We start from the raw sequence: 19,097 nt of genomic DNA on the forward strand, positions 1-19,097 counted from the left end.
TATTGAAGCATACAAATTAAGCATTAGGATATATTGTAGATAAGTGAAAGGTCATCTTAATATTTAATGAAAGTTAAATGTTTGTGTTTTGTATTTTTCAGTGTTCTGGTTTAGGAGCATCATTTTGTTATTCATTATCATATCTAGTAGGAAAACAATTAGTCATGAAATATATACCACAGAGAGTTACAGAATGGCAATCTCATGTAAGTACAAACCCATAAAGTACATACATGAGGGGAGGGTAACATAATGGCAATCTCATGTAAGTACAAACCCATACAGTAAATACCTGGGTGATGTTCTCTCATGAAAGTAAATATTTAAAAAAGAAGATGTGGTATGATTGCCAATGAGACAACTATCCACAAAAGACCAAAATGACACAGACATTAACAACTATTGGTCACCGTATGGCCTTCAACAATGAGCAAAGCCCATACCGCATAGTCAGCTATAAAAGGCCCCGATAAGACACTGTAAAACAATTCAAACGAGAAAACTAACGGCCTTATTTATGTAAAAAAAATGAACGAAAAACAAATATGCAACACATAAACAAACGACAACCACTGAATTACAGGCTCCTGACTTGGGACAGACAAATACATAAATAATGTGGTGGGGTTAAACATGTTAGCGAGATCCCAACCCTCCCCCTAACCTGGGACAGTGGTATAACAGTACAACATAAGAACGAACTATAAAAATCTGTTGAAAAAGGCTGAACTCATCAGATGGACAAAAATACCTGTATATTTACCTGTATAGGACGGCATTACAGAATGGCAATCTCATCCAAGTATAAACCAGGGGGAAAATAACAGAATGGCAATATCATGGAATTAATTATAACTTGTATAGTACATATTGAGGGGATGGTTTTTACAGAATGGAAATCTCATGTAATATATTAAAAAAAGGAGCTGTGGTATGATTGCCATTGGAAAACTCTCCACCAGAGTTCAAATGACATAGATATACGAAATTAAAGGCCTCAGTATGAAATTGAACAATGAGAAAATCCCATAGTGTTTAGTCGGCTATAAAAGCCCCCAACAAGAAAAATGTGAAACATTTCAAACAAGAAAACTAACGGCCTTATTTATAACAAAGCAATTTTACAAAAAATAAAAATAGAGATGAACCAATAATAACCATTGAATAAAGGCTCCTGACTAGGGACAGGCACATAAAGAATATGGCAAGGTAAATCATGCTTGTGAACACTCAATCCTCCCCTCAGCTGGGACAGTCATGTCACAACAAAACATAAGAACAAACTGTAAAAATTAGATATACTTGTACAGTTACTAGTAATGCAACAGGGAGGGTGACAGAAAATATTCATATTCATTGATACTCTTTTATGTGGGAGGGTAATAATCATGATAATGGTAATGTAATGTATGTAGTTTGATGGAATATGTACCAACATCATTAAAGAAGATGCTTAAACAATACCTATCAGTGGGATATTTTAAAAAGTAAGAAGTTACTACATACATGCCAAGGCTAACAGAATGTAATCTTTTGTCTTTCCAGGTAGATAAACACAGAGAACATTTGTTGAACTACATCATATTTTTGAGAATTACACCATTTTTACCCAACTGGTTTATAAACATTACTTCACCAGTCATAAATGTTCCAATTGTACCATTCTTTGTTGGAACATTTTTAGGTAAGTATTATTGATTTCAAGAATTCCCATTCAGAAGTTTGATGAGTGATTAAAACTATATAGAATAAAAAAAGATATAGTTCAATAGATTTAAGTTTTATGTGCCATTTATCTCATATAGCCTTCTCATATACATGCAGCCTTCTATTCTCAATTTTATTTTAATATTCACTTCTTTTTAGTCCCCTACTGACGAAGTCGAAGGGGACTTTAGGTTTGCACTCCGTCTGTCTGTCTGTCCGTCCGTCTGTCCATCCGTCAGTTCGTCAAATCAGCTTTCCACACTTTTTTCTTCGTTCTTGAAGATATTGATTTGATATTTGGTATGTAGTTTTATCATGACAAGTTATAGATCAAGTTCGAATTTTGTTCCGGTCTGATGATTTAGTATAGAGTTATCATGGTCCATATCTAATGTTATACCATATATTTCTGTACAAAGAGAGATAACTCATTTTTTGTCGAGCCTGCAACTTTTGTTGCAGAAAGCTCGACATAGGGATAGTGATCCGGCGGCGGCGGCGGCTACGGCGGCGGCGTTAGCTAACTTCTTAAAAGGTTTATATTTTAGAAGGTGAAAGACCTGGATGCTTCATACTTTGTATATAGATGCCTCATGTTACGAAGTTTCCGTCAGTCACATGTCCAATGTCCTTGACCTCATTTTCATGGTTCAGTGACCACTTGAAAAAAAAGTTCAGAATTTTTGTAATGTTGAATTCTCTCTTATTATAAGTAATAGGATAACTATATTTGGTATGTGCGTACCTTGCAAGGTCCTCATGCCCGTCAGACAGTTTTCACTTGACCTCGACCTCATTTCATGGATCAGTGAACAAGGTTAAGTTTTGGTGATCAAGTCCATATCTCAGATACTATAAGCAATAGGGCTAGTATATTTGGTGTATGGAAGGACTGGAAGGTGTACATGTCCAACTGGCAGGTGTCATCTGACCTTGACCTCATTTTCATGGTTCAGTGGTTATAGTTAAGTTTTTGTGTTTTGGTCTGTTTTTCTCATACTTTATGCAATAGGTCTACTATATTTGTTGTATGGAATGATTGTAAGGTGTACATGTCTAGCGGCCAGATGTCATCTGACCTTGACCTCATTTTCATGTTTAAGTGGTCAAAGTTAAGTTTTTAAGTTTTGGTCTTTTTATGTAATTTTATATGCCAAAGGTCAGCTATATTTGGTGTATGGAAATATATTATGATCTATATGTCAGTCCCGCAGATTTATTTGACCATGACCTCAATTGCACGGTTCATTGCACAGTGTTAAGTTTTTGTGTTTTGGTCTATTTTTCTTAAACTATAATAAGTAATAGGTCAACTATATTTGTTGTATGGAAGCTTTGTTAGCTGTACATGTTTGCCTGGCATGGTTCATCTGACCTTGACCTCATTTTCATGGTTCATTGGTCTTTGTTTAGCTACTTGGTTAATGTTAAGTTTATGTGACAGTTGTAATAAAGCTTTATACTTAGGACTATCAACATAATATCAATGATTAGTAAAGAAGGCGAGACATTTCAGTGTGTGCACTCTTGTTTAAAGACATTCTTTGGTTAATTGTTTGAAGTGTTTTTTATTTGTATAAACTAATTTTCTGAGTGGTATATACATAAAACAAAATTATGAAGTGAAATCTTTTAATTAGATAATAATCTATTTTTTATAAGGTATATATTTCATTACATTGTGTATAGATAAAAGTGGTTGACATTTTATAGATAAGTTACAAATCTATATTAGTTTGTGACAAATGAAAGAAAAAATGTTTGGATTTATTAATTATATTTGATTATAACTTGAAAATAAATATACTTTTTATTACATCATGTCTAATTTTAGAGTGTTTTCCACACTTTTTTTCATCATGCTTGAAGATATTGATTGATAATTGGTATATAGTTTCATCATGACAAGTTACAGATCAAGTTAAATTTTTTGTTTTGGTCTGATAATTTTGTGCAGAGTTATGGTACTTGGACTTGAAAAATTCACTCATATAATCAGTTTTCCACACTGTTTTTAACCGGATTTTTGTGACAAAAATGTCGGTTATTGATTTGGGGATGTACGGCGGGCGGGCGGTCGGGCAGTCGGGCGGGCGGGCGGGCGGGCGGGCGGCAATCAAATGTTGTCCGTGCATTAACTCATGAACCGTTCAACCAAAGCTTTTAAAATTTTAATATGTTATTACTGACAACTATTCGAAGGTCAAGTTCAATAATGGCGATTTTGACTTTTACCGTTCAGGAGTTATGGTTCTTGAAAGATTGAAAAATGGAGTTGTCCGTGCATTTACGCATGAACTGTTCTACCAAAGCTTCCCAAATTTTAATATGTTGTTACTTATGACAGAATGGAGGTCAAGTTCAATAATGACGAATTTGACTTTTACCGTTCAGGAGTTATGGTTCTTGAAAGATTGAAAAATGGAGTTTCCAGTCGTGTCCGTGCATTTATGCATGAACTGTTCTACCAAAGCTTCCGAAATTTTAATATGCTGTTACTGATGACAAAATGGAGGTCAAGTTCAATAATGACGATTTTGACTTTTACCGTTCAGGAGTTATGGTTCTTGAAAGATTGAAAAATGGTGTTTCCCGTCGTGTCCGTGCATTTTCTCATGAACCATTCAACCAAAGCTTTTGAAATTTTAATATATGTTGTTACGGATGACAAAATAGAGGTCAAGTTCAATAATGACGATTTTGACTTTTACCGTTCAGGAGTTATGGTTCTTGAAAGATCGTAAAATGGTGTTTCCATTCAGGTAGTTGCATTTACTCATGAACCATTCAATCTAAGCTTTTCAAATTTTAATATGTTGATACTGATGACAAAATGGAGGTCAAATTTGATATTGACGATTTTCACTTTCACCATTCATCAGTAATGGTTCTTGTGATATTGCCAGGACACAAATAAATGTTAATAAATCCGGTTTGCTGTCGTTGTGACAGCCTCTTGTTAGTCATGCTTGACTATATTGACTTGATATTTTCTTTTTACACCATGACAAGTTATAAAATAAGTTAGCATTTTGTTCCAGTATAATGAATTTTTACCCGGTAGGGGACTATGTATTGCCATGCAATACTCTCAGAATGCTTGTTCAGTTAATTTTTTTAATTTGACAAGAGCTTATTGAGCGATTCACACTGATTTGACTGTTAGTAACACTGTCGTATTACTCAGCTTTTGTTTTATGCAATGATTTAATAGTTGGTCTTCAATTTTATAAGATGAATTGTTCAGTTACCTTTCATTGACAGATATTTTCCATAGATTCTTGAGTCGGTATGTTTGATAGTTTAATTGAGCATCTGTTATCACAACCTTTCTTTCATAAACCAATACATGAAATGTACATTCACTGTTTAGTAATCTAATGCATTCTAGGAAATATTTTCAGTAATGTACACCAGAGTGTTGGGATTGGATTTGGTTTTGAAATGTCAAATTGGTTGATTGTTTGACTAGCCACAATCACAGTCGATATACTTTAAACCATAAAATTGTTAATTTCATTTTAGGTGGTATACCACTGCATTTATTGCAATACAAGTCACTTCCTGTTTGCGAACAATTTGAATTTGTATTAAATCCACTAGCCACAAAATTATTTGTTATATATTACTCAGCATTTTGGAATACTTTTATACTTGGTCTGGAATTTGAAAATGTTATAAATCATAATTTTTTTATTTTTATTTTAGGTGTTATACCACCGACGTTTATTGCAATACAAGCGGGTACAACATTACATCAGCTGACATCATCAAGTGACATGCTATCTTGGACTTCTATAGGCATGCTAGCATTGTTTGCTGTTATATCTTTACTACCTGTCGTATTCAAGAAAAAAATACAAGAGAAATTAGACTGAGATTTGACTTGATTTTGTAAATCTGAAGCATTGATGGGATACCTGGTGGATATTTTTGTTATGCATTGTTTATTTATATTATGTATATCTTTTTATTGTATCCATTTTATTTCAACATCTAAATTAAGTTCTTGAGTTACTGAATATCTGGTATATGTCTGACTTGTTATTCATATCTATTAAAACAATTCCATATAAAAAAAAATACAACATTTTCAGGTTGTGTTTTCAAATATATATGACATATCCCATTGGATACATTTAAAACTGTTTAGAACTTGATATATGATCTGTATTGTCATTTTTTTAAGAGGGATAAAGAGACCTATTGGGTATGTTTTATAAAACTGGGGACCATACATTTGTTATAATTTACCATATTCATATTTTGAAAATTTACAGTAAATACTTGACTGTGAAACTTTTATTTATAATAATAGAAATTATTTTATCTATGCAAAATTATTTATTGAGAAATATCAAGAAATTCAGTAAGAAATGAAGTGTTAAATTCTTCAAATTAAAATACAATGAATCCAGTACTAGTATAAACCAGATTAAACAGAAGCCATTTTGTTCACATGTTGAAATATCAAAGAATGCTAGTTGTACACACATACAATGTTAGACCAGGGTTTATGTCAAGACCAGTTTCACTGTAATTAAGCTAGTCAGATTTTATAAACATGTAAAATTTATTCAAATAAGTTATATGCTTGATCCCAGAATATGATGTAGTTTGGCAGATTTGTTTCTGTAGATATACCTCAGAATATTATAGTTCTCTGATATTGTGTATGGTTTTGTGTTGTTGTTCAATTAGATAAGTGAATTTGTTACTAGTAATTCAGAAATTATTGAGATGTTTTTATAATTGTGAAAAAATGCGATAGGGTTATAATCGCAATAATTGAAACTCGCATTTGAAATTTTTTATATGAATCAAACAGGATTTTTTTTTGAATCACAAAAGTTCAAATTTTAATCTAAAATGACAAAATTGCAATAATTGCTGAATTTACAGTTCCTGTCCTATAAACTGGCAATTAATTCTATGTTTATTTTAACAGATATACATATACAGAATTATTTCTTATTTCATAATTGGTTCCTTAAATTATAAAAATTATGAGGTCAAATCAACCTTTATTTATAATATTTGATTTGGTAGGAAGTTGTAGTCTGACAGTTATACGCACTTTAAAATTCATTAATTTTGTTATGATTTTGAGAATAACCTGTTTCAACATGAGATCATAGTACACATAATATACAGACTATGTATTAATTGTAGTTGTTCAAATTAGCTGCAGATGTTTTGTGTTTGGTTAAATTTGTTTATGTTGTAAAAAATGTTTTTGGAACTTTTAAAAGGTGCTAAAACTTAGTTAGTGGTGCCAATTCTATTTAGTATTGTTTAGAATTGTTGTTCATTATTTCAAGTACATTTGTTAGAATTTAAATACACGGTCTACATGGTAATTATAGATTAACAATGATCATCTTAACGAGATTGCTTTTCGAGCAATCGAGTTGAAATGACCAATGATAATCTGTTTATTGCTATTTTTCCCATGACTACCTTGTTAATTTTACTGACAATGGTTTATTGCTATTTTTCCTATGACTACCTTGTTAATTTCACTGACAACCGGCATGTGTGTGCGATCTTAGTTTCTAGAAATAATTTTTTATATCACTCTACTGTGCGGAGAAAGGAAATTGTCAGTCAGTTAGATCAAAGGAAAATTTTGTAAAATAGAGATAACAAAAGATACACAAGAGTATACTTTAGGTGCTTAAGGTTTATGCTCTTATATTATACTAGATTATGGAGTGTGTGTCCGAGCGAGAACTTCTCTATGTTCATTACTTTAGGAATATCTATCAAAAAGTAGTATTTTAATATTCAGCCCCATTCATCTATTTAGTCAGACGTCAGTCGCTACCTTGATATACCCTATCTTTTGTTAAATTTGTCGGGTAACTTATGACAATAAGCATTTGACGTCTTGAGCCGAACAGTTTTATCATTTTTACACAATTTAATCTACTGTGTGATGGTTCATATTCTGGACGCCAGTCTTTGCTCCTTTGTAATAAATCTACATACCAAAAAACAAATATGAAGCTTAGAAATGGAAAAATATTAAATACTAAACTCGTTCAAAGGGTATCTACACGTCTCAATCTTCAGAATCGCTTATCTAAAAATACGACAATAGCTAACGTTTTTAACAATAAAAATCGTGGTTACCCTTCTATCGATAAGTGTCATGCCAAAAAATGACTTACGTGTCCCCGTCTTTCCACCAACAATACAGTAAGGTCCACATTTAATGGTCGCACATTTTCTCTAAATTTTGAAACTGATATTACTTGAAAAACAAACAGTATTATTTATTTACTCACATGAAACAAACCGGGATGCGGTATTCAGTACGTAGGTGAAACTGGGCGATATTTATCTAAACGCACGCAAGAACACCTGTATCGTTTTAAAAGACCCAATAAATTCAAAAGTATCATTTATCAACATCTTAAGAAGCACAGTCATCCTATTAAATATTTAACAGTCCAACCTTTAGAAGTAGTAAATAAGCAGCCTGGTGAATCTCATTCCAAGTTTGTACGATCACGAAAAATAAATGAATTAAATTGGATTAAAAAATTACAGACAGTCTACCCTCTCGGTCTTAATGATAATATCATGGGAATTGGCAATATATCAAGAACCGATTCTGTTAACATTTTGGATATAGTTTCTAAAACTGTTCGTAAAAATCGTTCTCATGGACGCAGAAAAAATCGCAATCAAAGAAAATTTCGGACCAACCATACAAATATTTCGGACCTAATTTCCATTTCAAAAAACAACGGCAGACATTATCTGTTAACCAAGCTTTGTTCTTTACCTATAAATAAATTAAATAAAATTTTAGAGGATTGCAACACAATTTCATATTACAGTCCTAAGTATGAAATTGTCCAAATTATAATGGCATATTGTTATTCTAAACTGTTTCCAAAAATTGATCGCCCTGAAGATCATAAAAAACATTTTATTAAAATAAAGTATGTCAATAAAGGTTTTGATTTTGTAAATATTGCCGGTATTTTTAACGACCATTCTGTTAAAGACCAAATTCCTGGATATTTTGATAATACTGAACTCCCTCTCATTTGTTATATTTACAAGAAATCTACCCGAAAATATGTGTTTAATTATAACCAATTGTGTAAAGATGTAAATATCACTGAAAATACACCTATGTCGTGTAATTGCAGTAATTCAGAATACACCTATGGACCAATTTCCCATGTTATAACAGGAGACCTTAACATCGTTCGCGACCGAGAGTTAAAATCATTCCTCAGTAAAGGACCTAAATATCGTCCCCCGTCAACTGTTAACTGGAATGAGTGTCGTAATATCATCAACGACTCACTCCGCGCCTACTGTTTGAAATGGGTAAAACGGGAAAAAGCTGACAAAAAATCTTTGGACTCTTTTTTTAATTCAGTAATGAAGATAGTTGATATTCGAATACAACATTTTAAAGAACATTTTACCCTCAACAAAAACTATAAAAACCCTATTTCGCGTATCAAAAATAAACTAACAGAACTAGCCAAGGAATTTGTTTTTGTCCCGGCTGATAAAGCTGCTAATAATATCATTATTGTTTGACGTAAATTTTATATAGAGGTTCTGCAAAAGGAAATCACGAATTCACCAACATTCCAACTGACTTCATTTTCAGAAAACGACATCTGTAACAAACATAAACTTTTAGCTACTTCTTTACAAGCAGAACCAAACACAATGAAAGTCCCAACTATGTACTGGCTTCCGAAGCTGCACAAAAAACCTTACAAATATAGATTTATTTCATCTTCCAGCCATTGTTCAACTACTAAATTGTCTGTTTTACTTACTAGTACACTTGGTACAATAAAAAACCTGATAATAAATTGTTCAAATAAGGCCTTTGAAAATAGTGGAATTAATTACTTTTGGAGTGTCAAAAACTCGTTGGAAGTACTTGATAAATTGCATGCATATATTGGTGATTTTGAATCTGTTCAAAGTTTTGATTTTTCTACCCTATATACCACTTTGCCTCATATTCTTATTAAGAAAAAATTCACATCCCTAATTAACTGGGCATTTAAAAAGTCGGAATGCGAGTACATATGTTCAAACTCTTTTAGATCATTTTTTAGTAGCAATAAACAAAAGAACTATGTCAATTGGACATGCTTTGATACTATTTATGCACTTGAATTTTTACTTGATAACATTTTTGTTCGCTTTGGAGATTCCGTATATCGTCAAGTTATTGGAATTCCAATGGGGACTAACTGTGCACCACTTATTGCGGACCTGTTTTTGTATTGTTATGAGTTACAATTTATGACTAAAATTAGCAAAGACCCATCAAAACAACATTTGATACAAAAATTTAACAATACTTTTAGATATTTGGATGATATATTGGCTCTAAATAATGACGACTTCAGTATGTATACTAAAGAAATTTATCCTGTAGAACTTACTTTAAATAAAGCTAATGACAACAATGACCACTGCCCTTTCCTCGATCTTGATATCTATATCATAAACGGGAAGCTTAATACAAAAATTTATGATAAAAGAGATGATTTTTCATTTCCTATTGTTAATTATCCATTTTTAGATGGTGACGTTCCCTTGTCACCATCTTATGGTGTTTATATATCTCAACTTGTACGATTCGCTCGTGTATGTAACAATGTATTAGATTTTAGCGAGAGAAATTTATGTATTACTGAAAAATTATTACACCAGGGTTTTCGATATCACAAACTGGTCAAAACATTTACTAAATTTTATCACCGGTATAAGGAAATAATTCGTAAATATAACTCAACATGCAGACATCTTATACGTTCAGGTATTTCACATCCAAAATTTTATGGAAATATTCTTTATAAAGCACAAAAATGTCAGTATTCTCCTCAGAAACTAACAAAACCTTTAAATAGACTTATTAAAAGGGGATATAGTTACGATACTGTTGTCAGGTCATTAAAGATTGCATATTTTGGCTTTAACATTGATTCACTGATAGGGTCTCTGCATCGGAACTAAACACATTTATTTCTAAAAAAACAGTTGTTGGCATGACACGGGTTATGTTCTTCTCATATATTTTATGATAGTATGATACTAAAACCCTAACGGGAGGGATTGTACCTGATATTCATATGATGAAGACATAATCTTTCAATCAGTTTAATTGAGGTCTGGAGCTGGCATGTCAGTTAACTGCTAGTAGTCTGTTGTTATTTATGTATTATTGTCATTTTATTTATTTTCTTTTGTTACATCTTTTGACATCAGACTCGGACTTCTCTTGAACTGAATTTTAATGTGCGTATTGTTATTGTTTTACTTTTCTACATTGGCTAGAGGTATAGGGGGAGGGTTGAGATCTCATAAACATGTTTAACCCCGCCGCAATTTTGCGCCTGTCCCAAGTCAGGAGCCTCTGGCCTTTGTTAGTCTTGTATGATTTTAAATTTTAGTTTCTTGTGTATAATTCGGAGTTTAGTATGACGTCCATTATCACTGTACTATTATGCATATTTTAGGGGCCAGCTGAAGGACACCTACGGGTGCGGGAATTCTCGCTACATTGAAGACCCATTGGTTGCCTTCGGCTGTTGTTTGCTCTATGGTCGGGTGGTTGTCGCTTTGACATATTCACCATTTCCTTTCTCAATTTTATTTAGGTAGATTTACACAGTTTTTAATTGAAAAACAGATCCGGTGTCCTGTGTTTAGGATCTTACAATGAATGCTCTGTTCAATTTTGTGTTCAAATGATTATTACATTAGGGGTCATCCATAATTGTCAACCATTTTCCAAAGTGTACACAACTTGGGGGAGGGGATTTACCGTACGCTTTTTTTCTTTCTTCATCAAATAAAAGTCAGATATGTTTCAGTTTCTTTTCAATGCAAATTTCCATATTAAACTAAACTATAATAAACAGGATCTTCTTTTTTTATTAAGAATGATTGATTCTTGTCTTGAAATCTGAAAATGGTTCATGTGCAGATTTTTCATGGTATATTTCTCTTCATTTTATATACTAAGATCTTAGGTTTAGAAGTAAAACATAGCATTGTTAGGTCTTTGTACTCAAGGAATAATTCAACTCATTTGTAATTTTTGTTCATCAGAGTTGTGGACCAAGCTTTGCCTTATTCATGGTAATATATCCTCCTTTTTAACTGTCATTAATCAATGATTTAAAATGCTATTAATTTTCCTTTTTAATTGAAAATAAGTTAATAAAATGTATTTCATTTGAAAAAATATTATTTTAAGTATTCCCTTTCTTTTCTATTGTGACGCTTTATCCACAAGAAGTTGTTGTGTTGACTGAAACCTATAATAGTCCATTTGCCAATTACCCATTTGATTCTGTTATTACACACTTTTCAAACAAATTACTTCCCCTTGTCAATTGTAGACTGGTTCTATACCGGACAAACTTGACCTTTGCCAATGCAAAGCATGATGAATTAAAAATGATGTATCAGCGGTTTAACTAATTTTTCATGAAAAATAATCTGATGTCTAAGGTATTTAGCTTAACAACAAATTAATGTAATTAAAAGATTTGGAAAACTTAAAAGTTACTCACATTACACAAAGATAGATTGCTCTTTCTGCTAGCTCTCTATTGTAAATAAAAAAATATGTCCCTCATAAGGAAGGAAGACCACTAAAAAAGGGATCTCTAATTACAGGGTCAATTACGGGCATTGGCAAACAGGCTATTACCACATTAATTTTTAACATAGTTGATTTTATTGTACATTATATAGTATTTTGAAACATTTATAAGTTGTTTTGGACTCTGGTCTCTTCAGTTTCTCACTTATCTTTCGAAACTATAAGGTCGATAAGTCACCTTTCAAAATTTTCAAATTTTCAAAAAATTTTCACAATTGATTATGAGAGTGATTCCTCTACAAAGTTGTTTGAAAAATAATTGTTGGGGCCTTGTTTGCCAAGTGGTCTTAGTAGTCTAACTACTGCATTACTACATGTACTAGCTAGTCAACCCTTGACTCCAATGTTACTGGTTTGGAATACTTTTTCAGGATTTCAAATTATGAGTTCTTGCTATAATGATATTGTTTTCTGTTTTAATGATATTTTACTGTTATAATTGATAGCGATACATGTATTGTAAAACTATGGCTGCTAAATAATTTAATTTAATCAATTTAAAGTTTTTGTGCTGTGCTTACTGCTATAAAAACAACATTTATTTCAAATGTTTATTATATATTCATGAGATTGTAGAAATATTAAAACCAATTTATTTTTGTTTTACCTTGGTTGAGTTCAATATCATAGCTGCTATCAATATCTAACAACTAGTCTATAGCTACACGTTCAATAGTCAAAATCTATGTAGCACTACGTAGCCACTACGATATTGAACGCAACCCATATCTAATGGTTAGATAAAATAGTATAAATCAAGTCACCTTCAATAATATGCATTTGTAATGATACAGAGTACTGTCAACATAGAATTCAATTATTTCATTTAAGTTTGCATCTTATAATTTATATGTTCCATGTTTCATTGTACTTGTAAATTAAACATTTATTTATTAGAAACTTTTTTGAATCTCAGTGCATTATCTTACATAATCCATGGTGTGAGTGAAAAATTTAAAACTTATTATTTAATTAAAAAAATGGTAATCAAATATTTTTTAAATACTTCCAATTTTTATTTTGTTTTGATTTTTAGAATATTTTGGTGTTTTAACAAAAAGAACTGTTCTAAACTTTATGTCAGGGGAGAAAAGGTGGGGACCAACCAAAAGCCACTAACAATATACCTTTAAAAACATTCCGACTGATTATTAAAGCTGATGTCAAAACATACAATAACCCATCAAAGTTCAAGTGTACCTCCACTTATATCATGTATATGGAATAGATCTAATTGAAAACTAGACTATATTGAAGAATTAGAATGTTTTAAAACCTGTTCAACATTTTTATTCAAAATATTTTGGGCATTTTTTTTGTAATAAAAAATTAAAGATTTAAATGATTTGAATAATTTTGTCAAAGAAGATCAAAAGATTAACTCTTTAACTAAAGATATTAATTAAGATTACTGTTTCAATTATGAATTGAATATGTGCTTTGTCAAAATGAATATTTAAGATTTATTCCACAAATTATTTGTATAGTGGGATTTGTAAGACTTTGTGCACTGTCTTAATGATATAAGAAACAGAAATTTCTATTCATACAATGTTCTGCCCCAAGTAAACTTGTATATTTGCTTTTATAAGCTAAATCTAAAAGTATATCTATATATAAGAGCCAGCTATAGCATACTGAAGACTTTGTAATAATCAGTTGATCATTTCTATTCATACTTTTAATTTAATATTAAGAACTAATAAAAATAAAAAAGTCTACTGTATTGCCGTTTTTTTACTTGCGATTATTTGAATGTCAATGAGGCATTATTATGGCTGCCTAATGCTTTAAAGGAAGGGAAGTAAGCCATTGGAGTTCTATCTGTGTTTGTTTGAAGGTTCCACTCAAAAACACCAGTATGACAGACTTTTCTATAAAAGAAAATCTTCATTGAAACCATGTTTAAGTTGATTCATATATTGTTAACTTATCTGATATGTAGATGAAGATAAAAATTAAGAAATTATGTGCCACTAAAGCGCTTTTCTAGAGGAACACTCAAACTTATAAACAATTGAAAATCACAGAAGTATAAATACAATTCAGTGTTGGCAGCAGAGACAGCATGAACGATTTGTATACAGTGTTATATTTTAAAAGGTAGAAGACAGGGATGCTTCATACCTTGAAAGCAGATACCTTATGTTACAAAGTTTCTGTCTGTCACATGTTCATTTTCCTCATTTTCATGGTTCAGTGAATGCTTGAAAAAAATAAGTGTTTTTCTTGGGTGAGATACTAGTTTACTATGAGTAATAGGATAGCTACATTTGTTTCCTTGCAATGTCTACATGTCTGTCAGAGAGGGTTCACCCAACCTCGACCCTATTTAATGGATCAGTGATCAAGGTTAATTGCATGGTCAAGTCAGTATCTCGGATACAATAAGTTATAGGTCAACTACATTTGGTGTATGGAATGGTTTGCAAGATGTACATTTCAAACTAGAAGGTTTCTTCTGACCATGACCTCATTTTCATGGTTCGGTGGACAAAAGTTAGTTATTTGTGGTTTGGTTAATTTCTCAGATATTATAAGCAATAAGGCCTTATTTGGTGTATGGAATGATTGTAATGTGTACATGTCTGACTGGTAGGGTTCATGTGACCATGACCTCATTTTCACAGTTTTGTTTGACAGTGTTAAATCTTTTGTGGTTTGGTCTATTTTTCAGATACTATGAGCAATAGGACCACTATATTTTGTGTATGGAATGATGATTGTTATGTCTACATGTCTGTCTGGCAGTTATAATATGACTTTGACCTCATTTACTTGGTTTATTGGTCAATCTTTAGTTTCCATGGTGGTGTCAGTTTATCAGATACTTTAAACATAAGGTCAATTATATATTGTGTATCGAATGCTTGCAAGGTATAATACATGTCTGTCTGTCAGGGTTCATATGATCTTAACCTCATTTTCATGGTTCATTGGTCAATCTTAAGTTAACATGGTAGTGTCAGTTTATCAGATACTACATGTATGAGCAACTGGTCAACTATATTTGATGTGTGGAATTATTGTAAGGTGTACATGTCTGTCTAGTAGGTTTCATATAATCTTTCTCAATAAAATGGATCACTGGTATTGTTATGTTTATGTGATACATGTAGTTTAACCTTCATATTACAGACTTTCAACATAATTTCAATCATAAGTAAGCATACGAGTCATTTCAGAGTGTGAACTCTTGTTATATTTATTATAAAAATTAAAAGATGTGGTATTAATGCCGATGATACAACTATCAACAGAGTTCATTTAATTCATTTAACTATAGGTCACACTACAGCCTTTGATAAGAGCAAAACCCATACCTTATAGTTAGATATAAAAGCTTAAGGCCCATGACAATTCAAACTCAATGGTTTTACACTAGTCATTTTTGGGGCCCTTTATAGCTTGCTGTTTATTGTGAGTCAAGGCTCCGTGTTGAAGGCTAACTTTGGCCTATAATGGTTTACTTTTACAAATTGTGACTTGGATGGAGAGTTGTCTCATTGGAACTCAAACCACATCATCTTATATTTAGTTAACCATGCAAAGGCCTGATTTATCTAAAAGAAAGAAACGATTTTTTTTTATTACAGACAGCAACCAATGATAACCACTGAATTACAGGTATCTTTTGGACAGGCACATAAAGAATTTGGTAAGGTTCTACAAGCTCTCCCAGTGGTGTTACAATATCACAGCTAACTTAAAAAAAAAAAACAGTTGGAAAGGTTTGACTGGTTAGATAAGCATGCAGCACAAAAACAAGTAACACATAGACAAAAGACACATAGTTTCAATCTATCAAGATAACAGCAGTTATTGAAAGCAAGTTCAAATCCAATACAGCTAACAAATAATTCAGTCATGTCTTCCCAGACTTAAATTGCAATCTAAACAAATGCAAAGGATTTAGTATAAAGATGTCGTAAGCGGACTCTCAGAGATAACATAATCTTATAATTACATTCCATGTATGTTTCATTATGATACGTTATTTTGATTGGCTAACAGCAATCTCGCGTCCTTCTGAAATTGACATTCATTACACAATGAAATGAAATGTTGACACGAGGTTTCACAATAAAGTGCACAGGTAAATTAAAGAAAAACTTGATAGAAATCGTGTTTTCATGATCCTGGCTAAAAAATGTTATTATAAGTATTGAATGCTTCTTTTTGTAATTTCTTAGGGTTGTAAAAGCGTTTCATACAAAATGTACTTGACCTCGTACTTCGGTCAATGCTTTTACACACCAATGAATTTACAAAAAGAACTGAATGTATTGTAAGCAATGCTTTGGCATAGGATCTGTATTTTGATCAATGGTTTGTCATAGGATATGTATTGTAATCAATGGTTTGTCATAGGATCTGTATTTTAATCAGATTGATCGCATTCGGACCAAAGCCATTCAAATAAAGAAAATTAATTTGATTTATAAAAAAAAATCATTGTGTTGCAAATATTTTGAGTTTAATGTGAAACTGAAATATCTGAATCTAGTAAAATATTTGCTGACTTTATTGCTGTTCATGTTAGATTTATTTAATCCATGTCAACTTATACCTTTGCCAACTGCTTTTAAACCAACTAGTTCCCGATTTAACTAACTCGTACTTTTACCGACTCCTACCCAATTTTCAGTTGTATTCATATGACATATATATATATACTAGTTAGTTTTTGTCATATACGTTGTTTTTTTTGTTGAAAAACCCAGAAAAAAACTCAGATATGTTGATTAAAAATGATAATTATAAGATATACGAAATAAGTGGACTCTAAAAACTGATTAAATTGGGGTTTTAAAAATATATAAATATAGATTCGTACATTGATACCAGTGGATTATTGGATTTATCCAATCGAGATAGTTAAATTATCAATTTTGAAGTCCGAGCCTCGGCAAGGACTTTAAAATTTATAATTTAACTATCGAGATTGGATAAATCCGATAATCCACTGGTATCAATGTAATCTTCAACAAGCAAACAATGAAAAAAAATAATTGTAAAATCTTCAGATTTCAAGCTCAAGATGAAGTGCAGTGTGTCCTTATATATCAAAATTTGAAAGAAAAACTGATGAATTAGTTTCTTCACAAATGAAAAGATTTAAGCTGCATTTCATACAAAGCCATAAACATTTTTTACCACTATATTAGAAACATGCTATAGATGTATACTCTTCTTCTTCCAGCTAGCGGGAACCAGATTCAAAAGTTGAATGTGATTGGTTCCACACGGAAACTTTGCAAACAGATGCAGGTAAAGTATTCCAATCCCTGGTGGTCCTTGGAATGAAAGATTGGCCATAGGTATCTGTACTGTTTCTGATCTTTCTTGGAAGAAGCGTTTACAATACAGTCAATTATTTGGTCTGTGTAGTTGTTGTTCACAAATCTTGCTGCTCTTTTCTGTACCTGTTTTAATGCCTTTATCTTATTTTGGTTTGTTGGATCCCATACTATGCATGCATATATTCCACTCCAGTTCTTACCATGGAAACATATTTAGCTGCTTTTACAGGTTGCTTGCTTAATCTTTTGATCACCCCCTAAACATATTGCATTTCTTACGATTTATGTGGGTTTTTTTTTTTATTTTGCTAGAGAATAATTGTTATGGTATTGTAACTTTGTAGTAACACTACTTACAAAGGTCAATTCTAGTGGTAGGAATATCGTCAACTAGGAATCCCTTAAATGCAACTGTAATGTTCGTGTTTAGGCAGCATTAATTATAGTCTAGTCAGAATATAAGTATACATCCAGTCCTTTCTGCACATCAAAGATCTTTTGCACCAACTACAAAACAAATGTATGTGAGAGGTCTGTATAGGAGGCTAGTTGAAAGACCCCATTTTTGTCCTGATCTTCATATTTTTTTCCAATGACAGCACAAAGATTATTTGAAATCTGACCATCCAACTAAGAAGAATCTACTTGCTAGATTTATTGACAATTTGTTCTTGTCATGAATATGCATGGAAGTTTTACGCTTGTTGTTAAGAAAATACCAAGCAATCATTCGAGAAAATGTTTGAACCTTAAGGAAACACCAGAATAAAAACCTGAGAAAAACCGCATTGATGGTGATGAGGTAGCCGTTTTGATCTGAGCGTAGGTGGTTTTGAATTCATGTTTTTGAGACCAAAAACTTGAAAATTGGTATTTGCTGCTACATTGTTAGGTATGCAGTATTTACACTGTGCTTAAACGGCTGTGGGTAACTTAAGTTACCCACAGCCCAAGATGGAGCCGCCTTGCGTCGGTTAGAGACTTCTCTTCTATAGAATAACAATCCCATGGATGCATCAATTAAACCACTGAATTAAAAAGTTGTATTAATCGTTTAGGAGTAAGATCATAGAAAAGTCGGCACCGAGTCAGAATAACGCTTCTGTGTAAAGTGAGATGTCTACTCGAGGACTACTACTTTGTTAACTTTCACTTTACAAATCCAGCTTTGTGTGTGTGTCTCGAGCAAATCCCCAAAAATGCAGAAATCTCATTGAAACAATTGCAAAACATTTTTTGAATAAATAATTTGCATTTCCGACTTTAATGTCTTTAATATCTTCACTGCTCGTGTGGATCAATGACGTATATATAGATATCTGTTAGTTACATGTCCTTGTGTGAATTCATAAAACATTTTCGATGCTATTCAAGTCTCGAACAGTGACATTCCAGTCTTAGGGTTTATATGATTGTGC

The 19,097-nt window shown here is 32.0% G+C and overlaps 1 protein-coding gene across 3 annotated transcripts in view; it reads left to right on the forward strand.

Annotated features, from left to right (window-relative positions):
- LOC139481773 (transmembrane protein 41B-like) overlaps positions 1-14,102 on the forward strand; it is a 28,494-nt gene extending 14,392 nt beyond the window's left edge. For 2 of the 3 annotated variants that reach the window (XM_071265270.1, XM_071265271.1), the window contains exons 5-10: positions 102-206; positions 1,546-1,684; positions 5,416-7,380; positions 11,364-11,501; positions 11,693-11,985; positions 12,375-14,102. In XM_071265270.1, coding sequence (XP_071121371.1) covers positions 102-206; positions 1,546-1,684; positions 5,416-5,585 — 414 coding nt within the window. In that variant the 3' untranslated portion in view covers positions 5,586-7,380; positions 11,364-11,501; positions 11,693-11,985; positions 12,375-14,102. Of the gene's footprint in view, positions 1-101; positions 207-1,545; positions 1,685-5,415; positions 7,381-11,363; positions 11,502-11,692; positions 12,007-12,374 lie in introns of all 3 variants that reach the window. The other variant, XM_071265272.1, reaches the window with a different exon arrangement.
- The last annotated feature ends 4,995 nt before the right edge of the window (positions 14,103-19,097 follow it).

Source organism: Mytilus edulis, chromosome 7, assembly GCF_963676685.1.
Source record: "Mytilus edulis chromosome 7, xbMytEdul2.2, whole genome shotgun sequence".
NCBI lineage: Eukaryota > Metazoa > Mollusca > Bivalvia > Mytilida > Mytilidae > Mytilus > Mytilus edulis.